Below are 25409 nucleotides of genomic sequence, written 5' to 3' on the forward strand. Positions count from 1 at the left end.
AGAGCTCAGTAAGATTCAGCGATTTGCTGGTAACTCATTTTTTATTTATCTTAAAGGTGATATAGGCAAGTTTTCAGCCAAAAATCAACATATTTATCTATCTATATTTGTGGCCTTATTCCCTCTATCTTCCCCTATATTTTGATGCTGAGCTGCTGCCCTGTAGACATACACTCTCCCTTTGTCTCCCTCTATGTGTTTGTATCTGTTTATATCCACTGTTGTTTATGTCGCGGGACGGAAGCGTCGTGTTGGGAGGAGGGTCTGTGTGGGGGGTGACGCGGAGTCTTAGCCAATTGCAGCGCGAGGCTGTGTGTTCGACCCAGCAGTATTATAATGAAAACGCAATGCGATTTCATTGCAACTTGCAATGAAATCGCATTGGTGAAACTAAGATATGGGGATAATATTATACTTGCAATTTGCAAGTATAATATTATCCCCATATCTTAGTTTCACCATTGTTCATGTGAAATAGTATGTTTATGATGTAATATGTAAGCCTGTTGAAATTATGAGAATCGCTATGTATAGCGCATGGTTTGGTGGTCCGGCCGGCTTGAAGCTTGCATTCAACCCGTGCTCGCCAACGGTGACAAGCCGTCGCTGATCATCATAGCGATGAATAACCGTGGACAAAGTAGTTCACATGAACGATGCTGTAGTGGCTGGGGCATTTGAGGGGCAATATGTTTTATATGCACGATTACAAATGAAAGATAATTGAATTGAGAGCCAGTGAGTCTGCTCCACTACTTCCTACTTCCTCATTTGCGGGACTCGTCGTGTCAGTCTTGTGATATTGTGATTACGCTACAGTTACCCTTAAAAAAACATGTCAACTCAATGTCATTGTTGTAACTATGATATCGATAGAAATTCATAATTTTTTAATGTCATATTTAGCCATACGAGCGCAATATCCATAGCGTCCCTCCCAGCAGCAACAACAACCCCATAGCCTGAAGTGACCTGGCTCAGCCAATAGAATGACGGGGGGAGGGGGGTGGAGCTAGATTTTAATTTGTTTGGAAACACTCGATCAATTCTGTGTACAAACACTGAAAACTTGCCTATATCACCTTTAAATTTGTTGCTTTCGGGCAGAAACCGTGTACCTCCACAATACTTAATTTGTATGTTTTGTTTGTAAATGAATGCCCTAACTATTTCCTCATCATGATACAGTGCCACGCAAAAGTAGCAACAATAGCCGATCTACAAGCTTGTAGATTCGCTATTCTTACTATTTTAAAACATATTAAAAGAAAATGTTTACTTGTACGAGGCCTACTGTATATGATCCATCATCCATGGACAGTGGAGGCAACAGTAGTGCATGATATCTGAATGCACGCACGGCAGAGCACGCACGCACACACACACACACACACACACACACACACACGCACACAATGACAACACACAGCAGTGACATACAGTTATAGTAACACACACACCCAACACACAACATGTCAGCAAGGCAGTTCTTTGTTTAATGATGTGGACAAAACTCCTACTAACATTATACATTAACTCTCACTAAACGGTACACGCCCTTGCTATCGGGGGGGACAAAGTAAATAGTCTACAATTAACCCTATAGTGTTTTACATTACCTGCCCTTAGACTGCAGACAAACCGTGACTTTGCTCTGCTGTGAAAAGCAGTCTTAAACCCTCCAGGGCTCTTTACTGTATCGGCCCACCTCCATTGGCTATCTTCACTGAATGTTTTGCTAACGAGGACACGTACCTCAGCTTTCTGGATTGGAATGGAAACAGGTGGTATGCTGCTTATTAGTGGTTATACGGAAGTATTTTATGAATGTGGTTTGGTGATAATAAGCATGTTAAGTTGAATGATGTGGACAAAACTCCTATACTAACATTTTAAATGAACTCTCACTAAACATGCTATCGGGGGGAAAACCTTTGCAACAAGTGCCGGATCCTATTCCTTCAGAGAGAAAGGTTGGCATAATATAATGGTAGGGCTATGGGCGATGTCTTCAAATTAAATGTCATGATTATTTAAAAACTTGAAGGGATAGTTCACTTCTTTGTCTATCGATTACTCACTCCATTGACCAGCAGACAGTGGTTCCCTTTGGAGACAACATCATTCTGGATCATCTGCCAAATGAAAAATAAATTGTAATTGGATATATCAGGGGTGGGCAACTTTGACGATGGAGTGGGGGCCACTATATTTCCACACTCACTCCCTAGGGCCATATATTACTGTCGTAGCAAAAATAGCCGATCTACAAGCTTATTTTGAGCTTGTAGATCGGCTATTTTTGCTATATTCGAATTGGAATCCTGAAAATTTAACATTTTTATGTAATTTCAAATGCCTTTAATTATACGTGCAAACGTGTTGAGCATTGAACTACTAATTTAGACTGAAGTAATTAAAGCGGGTCATGTTTGCATGTTGTGGAATTGTAAACAGCTGGAACCAATTATATCAGTACTCTGATATTAACCTGAGGGCCACATTAAGTGAAGGTGGGGGCCGCATGTGGGCCCCGGGCCGCCAGTTGCCCCACCTCTGGGATACATTGGGAGAATCTCTAATGATAATGTTCTTGCTGCCATGTTAACGAGCGAATGCAATCCAAGCCATGTCTTAATAAAAATGTAATGACATTTACCTATTAGGCAGTAAAATGCAATTGCTCCATTTTACACTGTTTTGTCCAATTAGGACGCTGGGGGCCAGCTGTTCTCTCATCTGACTCATCACTCATCAGTGCCCATAACCTAGGTGGGGGGGTTTGGCAAAAGGGCCTTTCTGTGTGGAGTTTGCATGTTCTCCCCGACCGCCGTATCACAAAAAACATGCAGTAAATCCTAAAAATCCTAAACCTAAAAATATAGGTTACAAAAATAGTGGGACTAAAGAAAATAAATAAATGACTGTTCAATAAATGTATGCACTCTAAATACTTATTTTTTGTAGGCTACTGTTCTCTCATGCATACTCTTATGCATGGTTGCATGCCCACACAACACCTCATGTTGGACTGAGCTTACAATTATAGTGCTGTTATGATCTGGTGAATAATGGGCAAGTGAATGCTCAGTCCATGCCTCGCTAAAAGCCACACTGTGTGTGTGCGTGTGTGTGTGTGCGTGCGCGCGTGTGCGTGTGCGTGTGCGTGTGCGTGTGCGTGTGTGTGTGTGTGTGTGTGTGTGTGTGTGTGTGTGTAGAGAGAGATTGGGTGTGTCACAGTAAGAGTGGGAGGGGCATGGGAGTTTCTGGGTAAACTCTCACCTCAGTCACCTGCCTGTTGATTATTGACAGAAACGTTCTCTGACTCTCAGTGAAGGATATAGTACTGCGCGCAGCCAGTGGAAACCATGCAAAGTAAGTTCCGTTTCATTGTTGTTTGTTGCTATAGTTGGATGTTATTTTTTGGATTGAACTATTTAACTTGCTTTCTTGGGAATGTAGTCAGGGCATATATCCGTGTAGCATATTCACTGAATCACAATTCACAAAGCAACATGCTACATCTGAGCTGTGTAAACATGTCAAGCAACATGTGCAGCTACCAGCTACTGTACCTAAAAGTATTTTCTAGTTCAGTGGCAAGGCAAGGCGGTTTTATCTGTACAGCACTTTCAACAGCAATTTGGCACTTGAATGTGCTTTACACATTAAGGAAACATAATTATACAATGGCATTAGGATGCAACAAAAACGAAACAAGTACAAATTAATACACTGCAGTAGTGAAAGGAAAAGTAAAGACAAATAACTCAATCAAAGGCAGCAGCAAACGGCATGGGGTCTTTAGTTGTCTTTTTTTTAAAGAAACAAGAGGGGCAGCGGTTTTCTGAGAGTTTGTTCCAGATGTTTGGTGCATAAAACCTAAACAGTGGTCAGTGTGGGGGTCCCTCAGGGGTCCTTGAGGGGGGTTCCACGGGGTCCTATGCACCATGTTAAAGACCCATATGGTTTAAACACTGAAAATATGTAATGTATTAAGTAATATACATTGGTTTATTGTAGCACTTGCCCTATACAGACTCGATGACCTTACACTAGGCACATGCCAAAGGCTCAATTTTATGTAAACGTGTGTTGTTCTTGCTTATACTGTATAAATCGCTCTGGATTAAGAGCGTCTTCTAAATGCCTATAAATTGTAAAAATTGTTATTCTAATCATTGCTATAGTTTTTGTTCAGTATCGGGAGTCTCTCTCCTTCTCTATTCCCGTCAGCTCTTTAGCAAAGAGAAAACTACATTTTCGGGTGCTTTACAGATTTCATCCACCAGGGGGTTTATTTGTTTTATAACTTCCGATGTCACTTGTTTACCCTGCACCCTGTATAAGTTATCTGGCCTTAGTTAGAGCAATCATTTTCATTATCAAGGTCCATTATGTATTCGGCATTTGAGCCACAGACCACCATTTGATGAGATTTAGCCTCTCACACCCAAAACTAAACTAACATTTAGTTGTCACATAAGATTCCACACTTCCATGCTGTATTGATGTGGTACGATTAGGAGAGATGACAGGCAAACGTTGATCAAAATAACAATTCTTCTACATTCTCTAATTGTGTAGACTTTTAGTTTGTTAATTTAGTAATGTTTAAACAATAATTTAACTCTTGAGAGCTGAAAATGAAGAGTTAACCCATTCTGACCGGGAACCCATTTTGGTGTCAGCATCATGTTATGCTTTAGCTATTGAAAAATAGCAGATCTACAAGCTCATAGCGCGCCACCGAGTGGCGCGCTACGAGCTTGTAGATCTGCTATTTTTGAAAAATCGAAGAACGACTGTGACATTTTTAGAATCTGATCTCAGGTCAGAATGGGTTCATCAGACCAGTGTGTGTCCAGTGGAAACCTCGTATGAATCTGATCTCAGGACCACTCTTATAGAGGGTATGCGCGTGACATCGTTATCATGTACGCATTATGCAGAAGTTATGAGGGAACGCCTATACTGAGTGGCAAACAACTTACTTTCTGGCCTTGACAACCCATACAGAACATCCAAAAAAAGTCCTATCCGATGCTAAATGAAGTTAAACTCACTTTATGGCCATATTTGCCACTCACTTTATGCATGTGACTCCATATATACCCTCTATTCATCGAATTGGTTTCCCGGAATAGTGCTATTTTAATACTAGAACAATAATCACTTTGTTGTTTGGCAGTGGTGGTAAAGTAAAAGTATCAATACCTCAATCTAGAAATAGTTTTACAAGACGGTGCAAGTCAGTTATTTAAAATGTAGCCTACTTGACTAAAAGTACAAAAGCATTGCCATTGAAATATAGTATATATGAATTAAATATACTAGTACCAAAAGTAAATACTTAATGTGCAGAATAGCCCATTTCACAAGTTCAATGTGTATAGGAGTCTTTTGAAAATAGCAGATCTACAAGCTCACAATGGGTCGTCCGAGTAGAAGTTAAAATAGTATTAAATATTACCTCATATTTGTACACATCTATGAGACGTCTAGAACAGTTTCTGTCTTCGTGTCATTTTTAGAGGATTTAGTGTAAATCCATGAGCTACAGTATATAAGCTATTGCGAGGAACAGTGTGATTATTGTAAACATTAATTAAAAGGCGATTTATGGAATAATTAATGTAAGCCCATTTCCGCCACATGAATAGTGAGTTTCTTTTCTCATAATTCTGACCATTTATATCTCGGAATTCAGAGTGTGGGTAGTATGTTCGATGTTGCTGTTGTTGTGATTTAAACAATGTAATGAACCCTGCAGTGCTGAGTTGGCAGGCGTGCGTGTGTCGTGTCCCCTATGGTTCACCAATCGTCTCTTTGCCAATTCCATTCTAGATCAAAAGCACAGAATAGGGATGCTATTATAGGTGACAGAAATATTTCTCCTATGCTACTATTATCAGCATGGAATTGTGGGCAAAATCATAACCCAACTACCCATGCAACGACAAAGTCCTGGGTCTGAGAGGCAAAATCTCATCAAATGGTATGTGACTAATAGACCTTGATGATAAAAGGGTTGGAAAAAATATATATATATATATAATATATATATATATACACATCTGCCCTTTTAAGTTTCAAACCTTCATTGGATAAAGGAGGATTAAACATGCACACTATACTAAACACAACTGAAAACACAATATGCTCAATCACACCCACCAGGAAGTGGCTTTGAAAGAGCTTTACTTTTTCCACTGGAGGTGGAGGAAGTATTTAAAGAATGCAGCCGTACAGGATCTTCTACTGAAAGGTGCACCTGATCCGCCGCTCCCTCCTATGGCCTGGCTGTGACAGAGTATAGGCTATATACGTCTCGTTTACAATGTAAACGGCACTCGTTGATTGATTTACAATTCGATATATAAGAGAAGTATACCGACCTGCAAATCCAAAGTGCAGCCAGTAACTATACATTGTAGGGATGGGCAATTAACATCACACATCGGATTCGGTATTGTTTCCGATATTGGCCTTTAAAAATGCAATATCGGTATCGAATCGATATCAAAATAATATTTCGGTTTTAGCAGATGTTTAACTTTTCAGGATTCCAGTTCAAAAACAGCAAATGATCATTTAGGATTCCAATAAAAAAAAAAAATAGCAGATCTACAAGCTCAAAACGTGTCGCACTGCGACACGTTTTGAGCTTTTAGATCAGCTATTTTTGCTACTTTTTTTGTGTAACATAGAATGACAAAGTTTGGCATTAATTTTACGAAAAAATACAAGATAAAATAAATATACAAATATACAAAAAAATACAGAGATAAGAGGTTTCCTGCCAGACAGTATACATATCCAACGTGGCCCCCTGGAATACGTTTGGAAATACCATATAGTGGTCCCCGGCGCCACCATCAAAGTTGCCTAAAAGGCCTATTCATAGTCTGGATTTTCAGTGGTGAGCTGACCACCGGAGCTGAAATAACGTTGAGCGGTGGTGAGTAAAAAAACAGAGAGAAGGGCTGGAGCGGTGGCGGTGGTTTGCTCTTCACCGCGGCCCGTGACGTCACCGAAAATCCAGACTATGTATATGAACCTTAACACCCCCTGCTCCAGAATAACAACACACCTGTCTCCTGCCCCCCACCCCCACCAGGTGTCCCAGGCTCGCCGGGCCTCTCGGAGGAGCAGTTCCAGTGCTCCATCTGCCTGGAGGTGTTCGTGGAGCCCGTGTCCACGCCGTGCGGCCACAGCTTCTGCAAGGCCTGCCTGCAGGGCTACTGGAACCACAGCAAGAAGTTCGTCTGCCCCATGTGCAAGAAGACCTACGCCAAGAGGCCCGAGCTCAGCATCAACCGCGTGCTGGCCGAGATCTCGGAGCAGTTCCAGGGCCTGATGATGGCGGCCGAAGGAGGCGGTAAGATTTTTCCCATTCTGACCTGAGATCAGATTCTAAAAAAAATGTCTTGTATACATCCTGACAGTTTTTCCTGAAAAAGCTATTTTTCTGTGTCAGTCGTTCTCCGATTTTTCAAAAGTAGCAGACCTACAAGCTCGTAGCGCGCCACTCGGTGATCCCTAGAGGTGCGTGTGTTTTGTCCGACGTACTAACGACCCTACAGTCCTGAGTCCGACACCCTACCCCAAAACCCAACCCTATAAACCTAATCTCACAGGGAGCCACGGGTTAGTTTTAACCTGCCACACAGCAACTTATTGTTTTTATTGTCATTGCCGGGGTAAACGATACATTTTATACACAAGCGCAACATAGCATCCTTTAGGTTCTCAATACAAAATTCACATTAATTGTCTCCTCAAAGACATTAAAAGTAACACATTCAAATAAAATAAAAAATCATAGAAAAATAAACAATAGCCATATGTAGTCCATCTGAAGAAAGCAAGGATGGGGGATGAGGGAATAGGGGTGAAAGAAATCCTGGGAATTGCACTTGTGTCCTATATATACATAGAAATGCTGTCTATACTGTACTGCTTTTTCCAAATAAAATGCATATTATAAAAAAAGAAAAATACATAATAATAAAGTGAAGAAATGTAAACATGAGGGACAACATCTGAGCGAGTAATTCAGTCAAAGGACATGAAAGGGAAAATAAAAGGAAAGAGGGGAAGGGGTGGGGCGTCCATCAATCAAAGAGAATGATAAATAGTATATGCGAGTTACAGAACGTACAGTACCATACACATATCCATGTGTATAGACACCGTCACACAATGCGCAGCCATCTACCCACATAGTGCACAATCATATATCACATTAAACATTCATAATCTCTTTGTGGAAATGCATCTTGGTAATGTTAAATCTCGACGCGCGCGCAGGGCGTCCATTTCTTAATAAATTGCTAATTTTGCAGCCTCGCCAAATAAGTAATTTCTTCCATATCTCTAATTTCTTTTACTTTATTCAGCCATTGTTCGTGGTAGGTTGGAGGGTGTTTTCCTAGCCAAATTATTGTGATAGTGTTCTTGGCCGCTCTTAACAATATCTGGAGGAGGTACACTATTTTTTCCTACCTTAAAAACCAGTCTGTACTACTCCTGGAATAGCTGTCTTGAAATCTTTTTATAGGGTCAATATAAGTAATATAATATAGCCTTTCCACAGGAGTATCTTTTTATATTTTTCCAAAAAGAATACAAACAAATAGCATATTACAAAGTTATCCCCCTCACTGGGGAAAATTCCGGGAGGAAAAACGGGCACGCACCGGGGTGAGTCTTCTTGTTACCGTGCCTGCTCTACCAGTCAATAACGGGAACCTTAAAAAGATCTGCTTACAATTTTCCATTGATGTTCTCTCCAAGAATTAGAGTTGGTTACTTCATGCACTTCAGTCCGGGCGTCTATAGCCATTCTGCTTGTGAAATCTCTTGTTGTATTTCTGTCTCCCACTTGGGCTTTTATATAAAGAGAGTCATTGCAGGGAACCATTTCTAGAAGAGTTTGATACGAGATAGAAATTACTTTGGTAAATGAAACATGCTTTAGAATGTCCATCAAAAGAGATTCTGAACTCGAAGGGTTTTGAATTTTGTCCCAGTCATGTCTTTGTAAATAATGTCTCAGTTGGAGGTATCTATAGAAATCTCACCCCTCTCTCTCATTATCTCTCTCTCTCTCTCTCTCTCTCTCATTAGGGACTAATAATGCCCGTCGAGGCTGTTGTCTAACGTATTGCACCCCCGTCCCTATAGGTGGTGGTGGTGGAGGAGGTGGAGGGATGGCCGCGGCAGCAGGGGGGGGCCCCACGCGGGGGTCCACGCTCAATCTGAATTCCTCCAGCCCCCACGCGGGCGACAGCCCGGACGGCGGGGGGGACTTCGCCCGGCCGGGCGAGGTGCCGTGCGACTCGTGCATCGGCCGGAAGATGAAGGCGCTGAAGTCGTGCCTGAACTGCCCCGGGTCCTTCTGCGAGGCCCACCTCCGACATCATAAGAAGGTATAGAGAGATTGGAATTATCGCTGCCTTAACCCATTCTGACCTGAGATCAGATTCATACGAGGTTTCCACTGGACACACACTGGTCTGATGAACCCATTCTGACCTGAGATCAGATTCTAAAAATGTCAGTTGTTCTTCGATTTTTCAAAAGATTGAGCTTGTAGATCTGCTATTTTTTAATAGCTAACACCAAATGGGTTCCCTTTCAGAATGGGTTAATTCATTGATGATTGATAACCTTATCGATCAGTTAACCGGTTTAGTTGATAAGCAGCGTTTAAAAAAAGAAATCTCAGAATCTTAATTTCCCTCGATTGTCTAACATAAAAATCTACATTTTGCTTATATACAATACAGAAAGAAATAAGAATACAAAAGGCATATTCTATTCCTTAATCAAATATTTGTTTGGCCATTTTGAGATGCAGGGCCAGGCAACAACGGCATCTTTTGTAATAATAATATTTCAATGAAATGAAATGAAAAGTGGACCGTCTTGTCTGTCACATCACATGAAGAAGCAGAGACGTTTCTGTGGCTACAGAGGTGGAGGGAACTTGTTACGTTTAATTGCCCGTTCATTTCTTAACGCCGATTATTTAACTATTAACATCCCTACAGGCAAAACAAAAGTAAAAGTCTGCACACTGTGGCTGTCACGGCTGCCGGTGACTTCCGATGGATGTGCCAGCTCTGTTTATGATATTGAGAAAAGTCAACATTGTGGCACAATTTGCACAATTGATTCTTTGATAAATCATCTGTATTTACCGTATACTTCTGTGACAGGGGTACTTGGTCCCCCCCCCCCATCCTCTTTCCTTTCCTCTATACCAAATCTCTTTGCCGAAAATAGACGATCTACATGCTCATAACGAGTTGTGTTACGGTTGCCTTGTGAGCTTGTAGGTCTGCTATTTTTCTCAAGATACTCGCCTAGTATGACAGGGCCAGAATGGGGACACCACGGCCCATGTGGTTGAAAACGAAAAAAACAGGACTCATGCCATGTCACAAATGTCTGATACGATATCCAAAATCCCAGTCGATATCTAATCGCATATCTCTGCTGTCGGGGAGAAACCAATATGTTCCAAAATGTTCATTTTTCAGAAAATGAAAAAAAAACATCCAGCTCAAGTGGACTTTTTGTCGAAGCGCTTTATAATATCGGATCAATATTTTTGTTAACCAACACACAGACGTAAATAGTGTTCAATGGCACTGATTTATGAAAAATTAAAAAAAGATGGCTAAAACGGGTGGAGTTACAGTTTGGCAGATAAGTTTGAGTATCCAATGGAGTTAGGAGGTTTTCGCCAAAGTACTTTTTTAATACTTGCCATTGGTTCAATATGTTTTAACTAACACACTAAAGGGTGTTCAATATCATTGATTCATGGAGAAAAAAGAAAAAAAAACGGAGTTAGGTGGTTTCTTCCAGACAGCAACGACATGACACGGTCGACACTTTTTTTCCCAAGCATCTCCCACATTCTCTGTCCTCAGGTGAAGTCTCTGGCCTCCCACCGCCTGATCGCGCCCACCTTCCACCTGGAGGAGAAGATCTGCAGGAAGCACGAGCGCCTCCTGGAGGTGTACTGTCGCACGGACCACGCCTGCATCTGCATCCAGTGTGCCGAGGCCGCGCACAAGACCCACGACATCGTCGCAATCGACCGCGAGTGGAAGAAGAAGATGGTATATGAGAAGAACGACGCCGAGTTGTTGTTTCGGTTGACGTCGATAGTTATAGGCCTTCAAAGATGCTGTGGTTAACAGTTGTTCACAGTTAAAGGTATATTCAGTGATTTCACTCAAAAAACCTTAGGTTTCGTTTTTGGCTGTGGGACCTAAGCCTTCGTCCAATCAGGATAGAGAGTCAAAAACGAAACCTACGGTTTTTTGACCCCCAGGGGTTAACTGGGGACAGGGAGGAACTCCTTATATGGTCAGCACACTCTATAGTAGATAGGATTATCACAACAAAACAAGAAAATAAGTCATATTTGAATTAAGTGAAATCACTGACTATACCTTTAAAATTGGGCAATGTGGTGTTGGACATGCGCTGGTCATTCATGTTCTATATTTTTTTAAACCCATTGTTCTGATGTGAGATCAATTATTTAAATACCTCTTCTGTGTATTTCTAAATGGAAGACAAAGGTTTCTTTTTTTTAGTTTTTCTTCTTTTTTTGCCATTTATACAAAATACACACAATGTTTACTGTACTTTTTTGTCGCCTGCTCTAGTGAAGTTTCACAATATTAAGTTGTAATCTAAAGTGCATAAAGTCACCATAATCATCAGTTTTGCTAGTACAACAATACATCATTTTGTAGGAAAGGGCCGATATATGCAGCATGACACAATTATAGTGTCATATTATCATCATCACTTCCTAATTGATTTTCCTTCTGTTTTCCCTGCAGAGCAACTTGGGAAAGAGGAGGTCGGAGCTGAAGCTTTTGATCAAGGAGAGAGCCAAGAAACTGGAGGAGATTAAACAGTCCATCAAGGTCATCAAGGTGAGTGAACAACCCATGGGGAGCACATGCCTGGCCAGACGTACAGTAGACATACTGTAGAGCTGCCACTGCCCTTCTTATCTCTGATCAAGGTTGACCGAGCGCTCTCACGCGGCGTTTCACATCGGAAACGCTGATTCAAGTGTTCAGTTCAGTTGCCACCAGTGGGTGAAAGAAGTACAGAATTCTTTATTTATTTTTTTACTCGACCCATTTTAGACCCGAGTTTTTTAACGATTTTTCAAAAATAGCAGTTTAGTTATTTTAGGATCTTAAAAATAATAACCAAATCTCAAATCTCAAAAAATCTCAATATTCTTGGATATTTCATATAAAATCAAATTAAAGGCCTCTATCTGTGATTTCATCTGTGAACAATGTGTTGTGTTCATTATTATTGTTTAGGAATCGGCGCGCGTGGGGAGTGCTCCTTTCACTAATCACACATCGTGGATGTGCTCAGTAAGGTGAAAGAGGTCTTAGCTGGTTTCAATTGTCCGTTGTTTTTGCTAGGGGACGTGCGAAGCCCTGCCTTGTTGCATTGATCAGCTGTTGGCACCAGTAGACTATATACGCTATAGGTATAGGAAGCGCCTGGCTCATAGATATATCAAAGCAAAGTCGAAAACAACCTGACGTGGTGAATAACACCTCATGAGTCTCGGAGGAGGGCATGTGGACAAGTTGGGAACCTGGCTGACGTCATCCTTTTTGTCTTGTTTTGTTTTTTCAAATAAGGTATAACATTTGAATACACATTTTTAATCGATGTAAGAACTATATTTCTGAGGTTGGTTTCCACTTTCCACATACTTGCTAAGGAAATGCTGTAGTGTACTTTACTATCCATTTCTTAAGTGTACTCGTTGGGTAATTATGGTACTTTTTAAAATAAAGCTCTACCCAACGCAGTAGTCGGAACATTCAAGTCAGCTGTGTTGTATAATGTACACATGAAACACATTCTGACTGTGTTTTATGTCGTCTGCAACAACAAGGTATGTTAGGTCACTTCGGTGAGGCGAGTATATTATGTTGTCTGCAACCAGGTGTGTTATTATAAGTGAGTGTGTTAAAGGCCACATTGCTTTGAGTAAACAGACGCTTTGGTAAGTGTTGGTGTCAGCTTTCGACTCCCTTTTTGTTTTGCTCTTACTTCCTTATTCATGAAGTCACTTCACTGTTGTGGTGTCCACCCTTCTCCAGCTGAGAATGATATTCTTGTGAATAGCATCATTGAGCTATAATAATGGTTTTGGCAAAAAAATCTATTTCCGGCCTAAGATATTTGAGGGATAAAAAGGAGGGGGGGGGCTGTCGGTACAGACCCCTGGGGGGGGACTGAAGTTCAGTCAATTAAGTGGTTATATGTGTTTTTCTCAGGCACACTTTGACACGCGAACCGAAAGTGTCAAACTGGTTGAGTGCTGACCGTCCAATTCACACTCGGCGTCTTCTGCCACCCATCGCTGTATAGCTGCCAAGCTGGAATCACTATAGCTAATTCACACTTTGTTGTGCGGCTGTGTCCTTCGCCTCACCTCGCCTCAGTATAAATTATTGCCATAGGGATACATGTTCAAGGACCGATAGGGAATATTGTCTGTGCTCATCCATGTTGCTGGCTAATGTACCGGTCCACGACACATACAGTAGGGCCTACACTAGAGTGACAATTATGTTTTCTGTCCAACTACTGTACATTACATAACGTTGGATTTAATTCCCACTTATACATGCTTACAGGGGGGGGGGGGGGGCAACGGAGACAGTGCACGAGACAGCGCACGTAATTGGCCGTGAAGCACGAGATTGGGAAACACAAACATACACGTTAATAAAATAATAATCATACTAATATATGGGGGGGCCTATCTGCAGACTGCACATGTAGAATTATGTGCAGGATGCAATTTACATATAAATGTGAGGGACTTCATTTATTTGACTACTTTTATTTTTTACTAAGTTTATTTTAAACCAAAAATACTCTCTCACACACTTGTGCCTTTGTGCCAATGTTGGCACTGCATGGTGCCTAACCCATTCTGGGCGGGAACCCCTTTTGGTGTTTCAAGCATTCTGTTATACTTTAGCTATTGAAAAATATCAGATCTACAAGCTCACGAGTGGCGCGCTGTGAACTTAAAGGTCCGCTTTTTTTTTATAAATCGTAAAAATGCGGCACAAATCTTTGAATAGGTATATATTCTTTCAGAGCGAACATTTTTTCTTATTTCGACGTCGGGCCTAAATCAAATGGGCTAAGGTTGCCTACCCCCCCCCCCCCTGTGCTAAATTGTAAATTGCATTAATTCGCCCTAGAGGGCCATACGACCGAGATCCAGCCCTGCATGGTACACCACGTCTCTTTCTTTCGTACACTTTCTACTCCTTGGGTGATTGTAGGTGTGTATGTGCGTAGAATACAGGCTTATTCTGCTGCTTTGTGGCAGAAACAGGTGTGCAGCAGATAGTACATATCCCCATGGCGTTCACTGCTGTGTGTGTGTGTGTGTGTGTGTGTGTGTGTGTGTGTTTAGGCTGTAAACCAAAGCCCAGGCCGTCTAACTGGTGTGACCACACTCAATTCAATGCCTTCCATTCCCTCCACTCCACTCCACTCCACTCCACGCTTTGTCCCTTTTCTCAAAGCCGACAGCCATTCTGGAATTCCCTTCAAATATTTGTTCACCTGAGATATACACGAAACGAATATATAGTAAAAATCCACCGCATTTGTACACTCACAGAGAGTGTACAAACTACTGTGCATTCACAGAAAACCACCCGATGACAGAACCGCAGCATTTTCAATTAATTCATAATTGTTGAGTTTAATTGAAAAATTTCTCAATGGGCGATTTAATCGATAAACTATTAACACCACCATGACGTAATAAATCACCGTCAAGTTCAAGTGCGCGGTCATGTTGCCCGAGTTAGTGCTTTTTTTCATGAATCAATTGGTGCTATATGAAAACTGATCCATCGTCAGCAAGCCTAGAGGCGCTTGCTGGACGATGGGCACATTTTATTAATGGAATAAACAGGCCCGGGATCCTCAAGGTGTTTTAACTGTTAACGTCCTTATAGTCATGATAGATGGATGATGGTCATATATGACCATCGATCACAGGCTGACCAGAGATCTGTTTCTACGTGGATTCAACTGTGAGCAAAGACACTTCGGTGGCTAAACGTGGCACCCCACCCCACCCCTCTCGCTTGTTTTCTCATAAATTGACTCACTCCCCGGTGCTTTATCCCGTACTTTTGCATAACCCTCACCTCGACAAATTGTTCCTGCAGGTGTCTCGTTTCACAGACTCAAATGTTCATTTTTTTACTGACGCATTCCATGGCCGGCTGTAAATAGAACCGTGAGTCATTGTGGAGTGCTAGCTGGATGGATCTGTGGGTAAAATTACAATGAGGATGCTGTTACTGTGTGTGTGCGTGCGTGTGTGTGTGCGTGCGTGCGTGCGTGTGCGCGCAGCAGATTGAATGAGAGGCAGAGAGGGGGGCTGATAATATGCGGTACACAAATAGTTTCACATTACACGATACCATAACAAGATATTCTATAGACGCGATAACTCAAATCCCGCAGTTGACAGGATTCCCGGGGGGCTTTAGTTTATACTAGGCCTCGGCCTGTATTTGCACTACACTACATATCTTCACCAAGAAAGGCTAATTAATCTACACGTTCACAATGTGTCACAACAACGCAGTGTTGAGCTTTTGTTTAAGATGTAGTGACGGTGTAAACAAGCTCTGTATTCTGATAGTGGTGGTCCCCGGACCGCTGGTTGAAAAAACACTATAGAGTGTTTGTTCAGTAACAGGAGTCTCTTCCCTGTCTCATTAGAAAAAAAGCCTTTTCAGGTCAGGAGGATACCAATTTTATCCCATTCCAAGATGGAGGATACGAATAAAACTTGGAAGTGAAATTGGAAGTGATGACACAAGACAAAATTGGAACTGGAACCATATAAAAAAAGAAATAAGCTGATAAATTGGTACTCTCTCCTGATTGCCTGACATTTTGACAACCGCCGGAAAATGTGTTTTATGTTTATTGAAGAGCTGGAGAGACTCCTGCATGCTACTGAACAGGGTAGGGTAATGGGTATAGGGTAAGTGATAGATTTAGGTTAAAGACATGGCTTAGGTTTAGGGTGAGGGTTTGAGATAGGTTGTAGTTGTATAGGACTAATGACTGGTCTAACCAATGACTAGTCTAAACCAAATACTGTCTAAACTAAGTACTGCACCCCATTTAATACACATGGACCTGTAACGTGAGAACAGCAGACAAATGCTACAAAGCATGCAAGGATGGTTCACTTCACTTCACGCCACGCCGCGATGGCCAGGGAAACATTTTCCCCGCGGCTGACTGGAGCCGGGAAGCCACACAACCCGTTTGGCCGGTCATACCGGGCAGACGGTGTCACACACACACACACACACACACACACACGGTGTCCCACACAAACACTTCACACGGCAATTACACAGAGCTTACACACACCCTGCAGAAAACACAGCCAACTGACTATACCACACCACACAGGCTATTCATGATCTCCATCCACTGCTGCTGCGCGTTGTGTGGTCACACGTCCTGACCACTGTCAGTTTTTGGTTTGGACTAGTCATTGGTCTACATTAACTACAACCTATCTCCAAACCCTCACCCTATAAACCTATAACCTCCCACGGGGCAGCACACCTAAACCCATGTCTAACCAATGACTAGTCGACTCTAAACTAAGTATATGCACCTCCCCGGGAGAAAGAAAGACAGACAGACGGACTAGTCTTTAGCTGTGTAGTAAACCATATCAATTGTTGGGTAAAGATATTTGTGCTACTTTATAAAACAAGCTCTAAGACTGTATACGGTCATTTATAATTATTGCAAAAATTGCAGGACTATACTCACAGGTTCTGGTTAAAATGGCAATAACACACACACACACACACACGCACAGGAACGTGCCCGGTTCCGGCGAGCCGCCCAGCATCCGAAACGCTTGAGAAATGACGTTGGCGTTACCGTGTGGGAGGTCCCTCTACTGCAAGTAGAAATGCTTTGGCAATGTCTCGTGATGATAATAATAAAAAATACTAGGCTACAGAGAAACAAGGGTAAACTGTCATTTTCAAACAGACATTTTTCATGGGTTAAGTAACTTGAAAAATGACTATTAAAAAAAACAACAACATATCGCCCACACCACCACCTCTTTTTTTTTCCTCCAGGCCAGTGGCCAGAGGGAGCTGGAGGAGAGCTGGCAGGTGTACGCGGAGCTCCAGCGGCTGGTGGAGCAGAGCCAGGCGGAGCTCGTTGAGCTGATTGCCACGCGGCAGCGCGAGGCGGAGCGCGCCGCCCAGGAGGTGGCGCGCGGCCTGGAGAACGAGCTGGGCGCCCTGCGGCGGAGGAGCGGCGAGCTGGACGAGCTCGCGCACGGCCACGACAAGGTCATCTTCCTGCAGGTATGTGAGAGAGAGAGAGAGAGAGAGAGAGAGAGAGAGAGAGAGAGAGAGAGAGAGAGAGAGAGAGAGAGAGAGAGAGAGAGAGAGAGAGAGAGAGAGAGAGAGAGAGAGAGAGGAGAGAGAGAGAGAGAGAGAGAGAGAGAGAGAGAGAGAGAGACTGTGCTGTCACTGTGATGACGGAGCTATAGAGACAGAGTTACACTTTTTAACACAATGTAAAAACTACACAAATATTAGAGAGGAGTTCTTCCCAAAATTTTAAACAAATTTCCCAGAATTCCGAAGTATGACAGAAAGGGAAAGATTACCAGTCCTTCTGGGGGAACAGAAAGAATGTGCAGTTTTGGCTGCAAAATATGTCAATTCCTGTCACAAGAAAAGGGACAACCAGTAGGACACACATACATACAGTATATGCCATGTTTTATTTTCTGCACCACCTGCTTTATTTTATATAATTTTAATTTATTTTTTCATGTCATTGATATTATGTTGTTCTGTTGTTGTTTGTAATATCTGTGATTGTGCTTTGGCAACACTTGTAAAACGTCATGCCAATAAAGCCTGTTGAATTGAATTGGAGAGAGAGAGAGAGAGAGAGAGAGAGAGAGAGAGAGAGAGAGAGAGAGAGAGAAAAAACATTCAGCTGTGTTTGCTTGTACTAGTACAGAATATTAGTGCATATAATGTAATGCACTTACTGTATGAATGAATGAAATATTTATTTTCGTGTCATGCCACTTTGGCCCATCCCATAATGGGATTATATGACACATTTCACAGAGTACACTGAATACAACGGACACTATACAGTCCTTCCTGTTCATACATATTTGTACATTATTCGAACAGAAAAAGAAAAGAAAAACGAAAATTAACATAACAAGGCCATTTTACATGTAAATGGCCTTCCTCCTCATTGACCAGGCCTTTTCAAGGAATGGGGCAAATTGAAAAGGTGTACTTTTGAAACGGGCGCTTCAGTCTCTCGAAATCCTCCAACCATACAAATTCATGGTTTGGGTCTATCTTATTAAAAAAGTCTCTCCCTAAGTTATTATTATTACAAAACATACATCAATCACTTCAGCCCTATACATACATTTCGACCATTTGAAAAGAGCCGATCTACAACTTATAGATCGGCTAATTTTCAAACGGTTATTATACATTTGTAAGACTTAAAAATGGGACATTCAAGTACTTCCGTCAGAGTCTAGTCTAGCGCATAATATACTGTATGTCAAACTCAAGGCCCCGGGGGGGGGGGGGGCAAATCAGGCCCGTTGAATGAATTATCTTTGGCCCTCGCGGGATGATATTTAATTAGTATTAGAAGAACTGGACCTCTGGTATATATTGCACGGACCACCATAATACTACAAAGTCCTGCTTTGTGAGGATCATAATAGAACAGGAAACTGAGCTTAATAATAATAATAATACATTTACTTTTTTGCTATTTGCCTGGGACGTCCTCCTGACCGCGGTGCCCACGTGTGTTGAAACGCAGTCCGGCCCTCGACTTCTACCAATTTCTTTATTTTGGGCCCACCGTGTATTTGAGTTTTACATCCCTCTGCAGGCCTATATCGACTGGTCGTACTGTACTGTTACTGTACGCTAACATTGTTCCTCCTTTCCGTCAGACTCTGCCGGCTCTGCAGGCCCTCCCTGAGCCTATATCGACTGGTCGTACTGTACGTTACTGTACGTTACTGTACGCTAACATTGTTCCTCCTTTCCGTCAGACTCTGCCGGCTCTGCAGGCCCTCCCTGAGCCTATATCGACTGGTCGTACTGTATACGTTACTGTACGCTAACATTGTTCCTCCTTTCCGTCAGACTCTGCCGGCTCTGCAGGCCCTCCCCGAGCCCATCGACTGGTCGGGCATCAGCGTCGACACGGACCTCTACCTGGGAACGGTCCGCTCCGCCGTCGGCGGCCTCATCGACAAGTTCCAGGGCGAGCTCAAGAGAATATATGGAAAAGGTGGGTGTACACTAGTATACAACGGGCGTCTCAAACGGGCGAGAGATAGTGTAAAGACAACAAGTCCCTCGCCCCCTCCGAAAGCTCTGCTCCATTTTTTTTTCAGCTTTCCGCTGAAAGTGTGTCATGTCGTTGTATATAGAGATAACACACTTGCTCACCTCCGTGGATTTGTCCCGGATTCCACGGTGTGTCTCCCGTTTGGCCCAGACGCTGTGACCTAACACATTTTGGTCATGCTCGTGTGGCGTGGGTGGTGGAAGCCGCTACAGGGGCCAATCCGTTTGTCTCTGCAGGACCTCTGCAGAGACGTATGATCGAAAAATTCCCATTCCAGCTCAACTCGACTTCAAGCAGGGTTCACCTGGGGAGACTCGGGAGAGAAGAGCAGGACTTATAGGGAAGCAAGTGAGAAGGGATTAATGTTATCTATTTTTCACTCCGTCGGTGGTTCACATTATTCCCTCTAAGTCCACATTTTAAAGTCTTGTCACAGCCGCTGTAACAGTTACAAGACACTTTCAATACCTCTGTGTGTGTGTGACTTATTGTATAAATGGAATCCATTTTCTGTCTGGCCAAAATCCATACAATGAGAAAAAAGACAAAAACAAGACCTGAGAACTATTAGTGGACAGCTGATTGGCCGTTGCGGTAGAGCGCGACCCTCAATCACCCATTGGAATGTAAATGCATGCCTTTTAGCCTTTGTATCCTGGTGTCTGGCAGGTATATCTCTTTTTATCCTGGTGTCTGGCAGGTATATCTCTCTGTATCCTACTGTCTGGCAGGTATATCTCTTTGTATCCTACTGTCTGGCAGGTATATCTCTTTGTATCCTACTCGTCTGGCAGGTATATCTCTTTGAAAACCTTTAGTGCTACGATTGTGCGCAGGGGGGAGACGACAATTAACACGTCTTGCCTGCCCAAAACGTTATTTCCTGGAAACGCCACTGGTGACATGCCTGCATGTCTGTAATTAGTCCGTGACTAGTCCATGACTAGTCAATGTGTTTTACAATAACACATTGCATTCATGTCTCGCAACGAACAGTATATATAGTTGCAGTGAATCTGCAATGAATAAATAAATCCCCTCGTGATGTGGCAGCCACAGTGGGCGCCCCTCAATTCACACAAGTGTGATTTCTTTTCTTTTTTTGCAGTGACATATATATATATTGATTAGACCATGTTGATAGATGCCTGAACAGAAATGAAACAGAAACGAAAGAAATATGACTTAAGCTGTCTTTTTGTTTTTTGCAGTGTGTAGATTTTTGCTTGCTTTTGTGGCCCACAATATAAATACAACATTCGAGGCTTACAGTAAAACACTGTAGAAACTTGTACTGTAGAATTGTTGGTAGGGTAAAATATCACTGGTCTCTCAAACGGCAGCGTTGTTTTCAGTGTGCAAAGTGTATACATTTTGCATGTCAATACTGCTAATGTGGCTCGGGGTTGTGTTTTCCACTTCCTGTGTTTTTGACCTGCTTGCACTTCCAGCGTCAGACTCAGACCCCGTCATAATCTAGGTCACTGAACTTGTACTTTACTTTGAAATAGAAAAGTGACTCACTCACATCACCAGCTGTGTGTGTGTGCGTGTGTGTGCGTGTGCGTGTGTGCGTGCAAATGGCAAACGGTCACAGAGGAGTGAGTGACGGCACCATGTGTGTGTGCACTGCATGTCAAGCTTTGGATTAGCACAGTGATTGTTTACCTCTTGCACCTGCTGCCCTGCACGGTAGCCTAATACTCGTCGCTGCTCATTTATTGAATCTATACCTGACATACTGACTAATATCTCTGTGTGTCTCTCTCTCTCTCTCTCTCTCTCTTCCCCCCAGAACTGCGGAAGCTGCAGAACTATCCGAGTGAGTAATAAATAGCTTTCTACTACCTCCCTGTGGTTTCTCGTAGCAACAGCACCGCCGTTGGCAGTCTTGTCTTCTGTAGCAGTGGTTTTCTCAAACGTTTTCATGTCGGGGTCAGTCAGCTGGTCACCCAAATAGAGATACATTGTCAAATGAAGGCCTGAGGACCTTTTGGAGATATTTTGTAGCAGGGAGAAGGTATTTGTCGTTGGATTTAGAGTACAGTATTACAGAATTATACAACCTATGATCTGAATACTTGTGCAGTACTTAGTTTAGACAGTTTTTGGTTTAGACTAGTCATTGGTTAGACCAGTCATTATTAGTCCTACACAACTACAACCTATCTCAAACCCTCACCCTATAAACCTAACCTCCCACGGGGCAGCACACCTAAACCTAACCTTAACCCATGTCTAACCAATGACTAGTCTAAACCTAACCTCCCACGGGGCAGCACACCTAAACCTAACCTTAACCCATGTCTAACCAATGACTACTAGTCTAAACTAAGTATGCACCCCTCTGAATACGGGTAGTTATTCTTCTTGTACATTCTCTCATTGGGATTCGATATAATAATAGTGAGATTAAACTGTTACTTATTTTGCCGGGGAGCCCCTGGAACCCCTTTCAAGGACCCCACTTTGGCTATGCAACATTCAGGTAGTGCTACATACCGGTACTGTGACTGTAAGAGAATGGAGAAGGCAGGAGCTTCTAATCATTTGTCCACTAGATGGCAGCAGTGATCCAGCCATAGCACTTTAGAACACTGGTTCCCAAACAGTGGGTCGGGACCCATTTGTGGGTCACCGACAAATTTTTCTGGGTCAATTTTTTTTTTGTTTCCTGCATTTTGTTTTTAATTATTATAAAATGTCAAAATATTTTGAAAAAAACATTCCCCAAAAACAGTTTTCGTGAATTCATAAAATGTAATGATTTTTCCAGGTAATGTCTTAAATAAATCAATACAAAAAATCTACGAAATTCCATAAATTAGTGACAATAGCCGATCTACAAGCTCACAACGTGGCGTAAAGCGACGTGTTATGAGCTTGTAGATCTGCTTAGTCTTGAGTCCCGGGGGAATATCTAATTTGTCTTTCGGGTCAAAGAAATCTTTTCACAGCATCTTTTTTTTTTTTTTTTTTTTTTTAAATTTTATCCCACAATTTTGTAACCCATTTTCACCCCTGTGTCAATCATCTACTGTGATCCTGGGCTCTACACACCCTCCGCCAACCTGGGGAGAGCAACGGACTTAACTCATGCTTCCTTCATGCTTGAGTGTCCAAGTTGCTCCTTTACACCTGACAGGGGGGAGTTTCCCTGGTTGGACGTATAGCGCGTGAAAGGAACACGTTATTCCAACCAGTTCCTTTCCCCTCCATCAGGTGCCCCGGCTGGCCAGGGGGAGGCAGTTTAGTGACCAGGATTACTGCATGTTTTTGTGAGGGGAGAACATGCAAACTCCACACAGCATCTTTTCATAACCGGAACTAAAATAGTGAATTTAAAAGAAACACCCATGAATGTTAATCACCATATATAATGCCAACTCTTCCCCCTGTAATATTTGTGTTATTTTTTTCTTCCGCCCCTGCAGGCGAGGTGTACTTGGACCCGTCCACGGCCCAGAGGCACCTGGTCCTGTCGGAGGACCGGCGCACGGTGCGCTACGAGGAGAAGCGGTCGTCGGACAAGCCCGACGGCCCCAAGCGCTTCAGCCCCGCCCTCTTCGTCCTGGGCCGCGAGGGCCTCTCCTCGGGGCGCCACTACTGGGAGGTGGACGTCGGGCGCAAGACGGCCTGGACGCTGGGCGTGGCGCGCGCCACGGCCCGCCGCAAGGGCGACATCAGCCTGACGCCCGACGGCGGCTACTGGTGCCTCTGGCTGAAGGGCGGCGAGGTCAAGGCCCTGACGGTGCCGTCCCGGCTGCCCCTGGCGCTGCCGCAGCTGCCCGGCAAGGTGGGCGTCTTCCTGGACTACGAGGCGGGCCGGGTGTCGTTCTACGACGCCAAGGCGCGCACGCACCTGCACACCTTCGTCGCCGAGGACACGTTCGCCGGCGAGAGCCTGTACCCCATCTTCAGCCCCTGCCTCGGCCAGGACGGGAAGAACTCGGCGTCGCTCGCCATCACCGCCGTCAACGTCAAGCACGCCTGATGTGTCGTCGCCGAGCGGTCGTCTTCGTCGTCGTCACCGAGCTGAGTCGGAGCGTGGAAATGGAAACGTTGCTTTGTAATAAAACACAGTGAACACAGGACATGAACGCGGCAAAGCAGAGCAGCAGACCCGCAAGCTCGGAAACACGACATGAAGATTCGCGTTGTCGATCTACTACTTTTAGCTAATTTTTTTATTTGAATTCTCACCGTTTTTGGACCCGGCAGTGACGATATTCAAAAACGGATTATGTCCTCATACCATTAATAAATGTCAATATATATATACTGTATCGTATAAAGCTACAATCAAGTGTCAAATTCAAATTAATTCACTTTTTTTTAAACATTCTAACAAGACTACTATAGACTGTGTCCAATCACACGGCTGATCAATCGTGATTGACCGGTTGTGTCTGGTGGTGGTGTATGCCATGAACACAGCTGAAAATGAATAGCCAATCATAGCTTAGCACTCCGTCATAATAATAAGGATAGCTTATCCATGATTGAGAGCCCAGCTGACCACTGCTTTTAGTGATTTCAAACCGATGGTGAATACATACGATATACAAATATTATCTTGGTTAAACGGTTACTTCTATTTTCTCTGCTGAAGTCTGTCCACTGTCCAGTGCCCATACATCTCTTGATGATGAATGCCAAAGGTTGGTTGTGAGGGGAAAAAATCACACCCGTGTGAACTGAGTGGTGCAATCCCCCCCCCCCCCCCCCCCCCCCCCTCTCTCTCTCATTAGCAGGCAACAGTGCAGCACTATCGCTCTCTCTGTTTCTGGCACAACAGCGCCCCTACTGGTACTCATAGTCATATGCTGGTGCTCATTAACGTCACACAGGTGGGTGAACAACACACAACACCATACATATGCCTGCCAAGGTTTGACTACTTGAACCCCAGCATCCATATTTTTTTGGGGGGGGGACTTTTGTCCAAAATAGCAGATGTTCGGGTCACATTGCAAACTATTGTGAGCTAATTGTAGATCTGCAATTTCTGGCTAAAATAAACGCCAGCAGACCTGCAGAAGTACAGTTGCAACTGGGGTCTCTTTTTTTTCCTACCAAGAATAGGAGTGTTGTATGTTGTGCCCATGTGTCATAAGTTCATGTATTGTCCATATATATTGAAACACAAAGAATAGGAGTGGTGAAGGGGAAGTGTGCTTGGGATGCTTGTTTGTATTTCTCTGGCACTTTTACGGACCTTTCATGTAAATCTTTGTTTACTTATCGTATAAAGGTTTATAATCTAATTAAGTCTACCTATTTTGCATCTGATTGGGCTCTCAGGGAAACTACGGGTATTCGCACACAGGAAGTTTAAATTTGTGCCTCTGCGGCTCTAGTAGGTCCAATCAATAAAACTATTTAAACAAAATGTTATAGTATTGGAAATCTAACCTTTTCACTGTATTTAAATTAATTATGAAATATCTGCCTTTTGTACTTTCATTCTACCGTCTCAATAAAGATCTTTATTAAGATGCCACTGACCCATGCTTAATTATTAGCTTACAAAAGATTAAAGATGATGGTGTTGTTGGTAAGTAAGCACAAACAAGATTATTTAGATTTAAAAAAATGAACAAGGTGGACCCTCTTGTAAACAAGTGTAATGCTTAATTGGGTCGTCCACTCACAGTTGACAATAGTCTTTGTATTGAGTTTGTGCTTGAAATGTACTGTAATTCTGCAAACTGTTAATAAAGGTTTCAATCAATGAATAGATGGTGGGGCTTTGTTGTAAAGTACTAGAAGCTTGCGCACCTGCGCAGAAAATAAATTGTTATGGCTGAGTAAAATAAAATACAATAAACACAATTTGCCTGAAAATAGATTACCCAGCTATGACCTTTTTCATGAAA

At 42.9% G+C, this 25409-nt stretch overlaps 1 protein-coding gene across 1 annotated transcript; it reads left to right on the top strand.

Moving 5' to 3' along the window:
- The first annotated feature begins 3316 nt into the window (after positions 1 to 3316).
- btr12 (bloodthirsty-related gene family, member 12) lies at positions 3317 to 24226 on the top strand. Its single transcript, XM_080791807.1, has 9 exons — positions 3317 to 3375; positions 7121 to 7381; positions 9190 to 9434; positions 10947 to 11138; positions 11874 to 11969; positions 17244 to 17477; positions 19323 to 19470; positions 21326 to 21352; positions 22965 to 24226. The coding sequence occupies exons 1-9, from the start codon at positions 3369 to 3371 to the stop codon at positions 23522 to 23524; spliced, it is 1770 nt and encodes a 589-aa protein (XP_080647933.1). The 5' UTR covers positions 3317 to 3368; the 3' UTR covers positions 23525 to 24226.
- The last annotated feature ends 1183 nt before the right edge of the window (positions 24227 to 25409 follow it).

Source organism: Protomyctophum bolini (assembly GCF_963924005.1).
Source record: "Protomyctophum bolini genome assembly, chromosome: 20".
Taxonomy (NCBI): Eukaryota; Metazoa; Chordata; class Actinopteri; order Myctophiformes; family Myctophidae; genus Protomyctophum; species Protomyctophum bolini.

Bases quoted from the DNA above. Each gene is read 5' to 3' on its own strand.
- btr12 (XM_080791807.1), top strand. The intron at 11,139-11,873 runs GTATATGAGAAG...TTTTCCCTGCAG, and splicing joins GCGAGTGGAAGAAGAAGATG to AGCAACTTGGGAAAGAGGAG. The intron at 11,970-17,243 runs GTGAGTGAACAA...TTTTTCCTCCAG, and splicing joins AGTCCATCAAGGTCATCAAG to GCCAGTGGCCAGAGGGAGCT.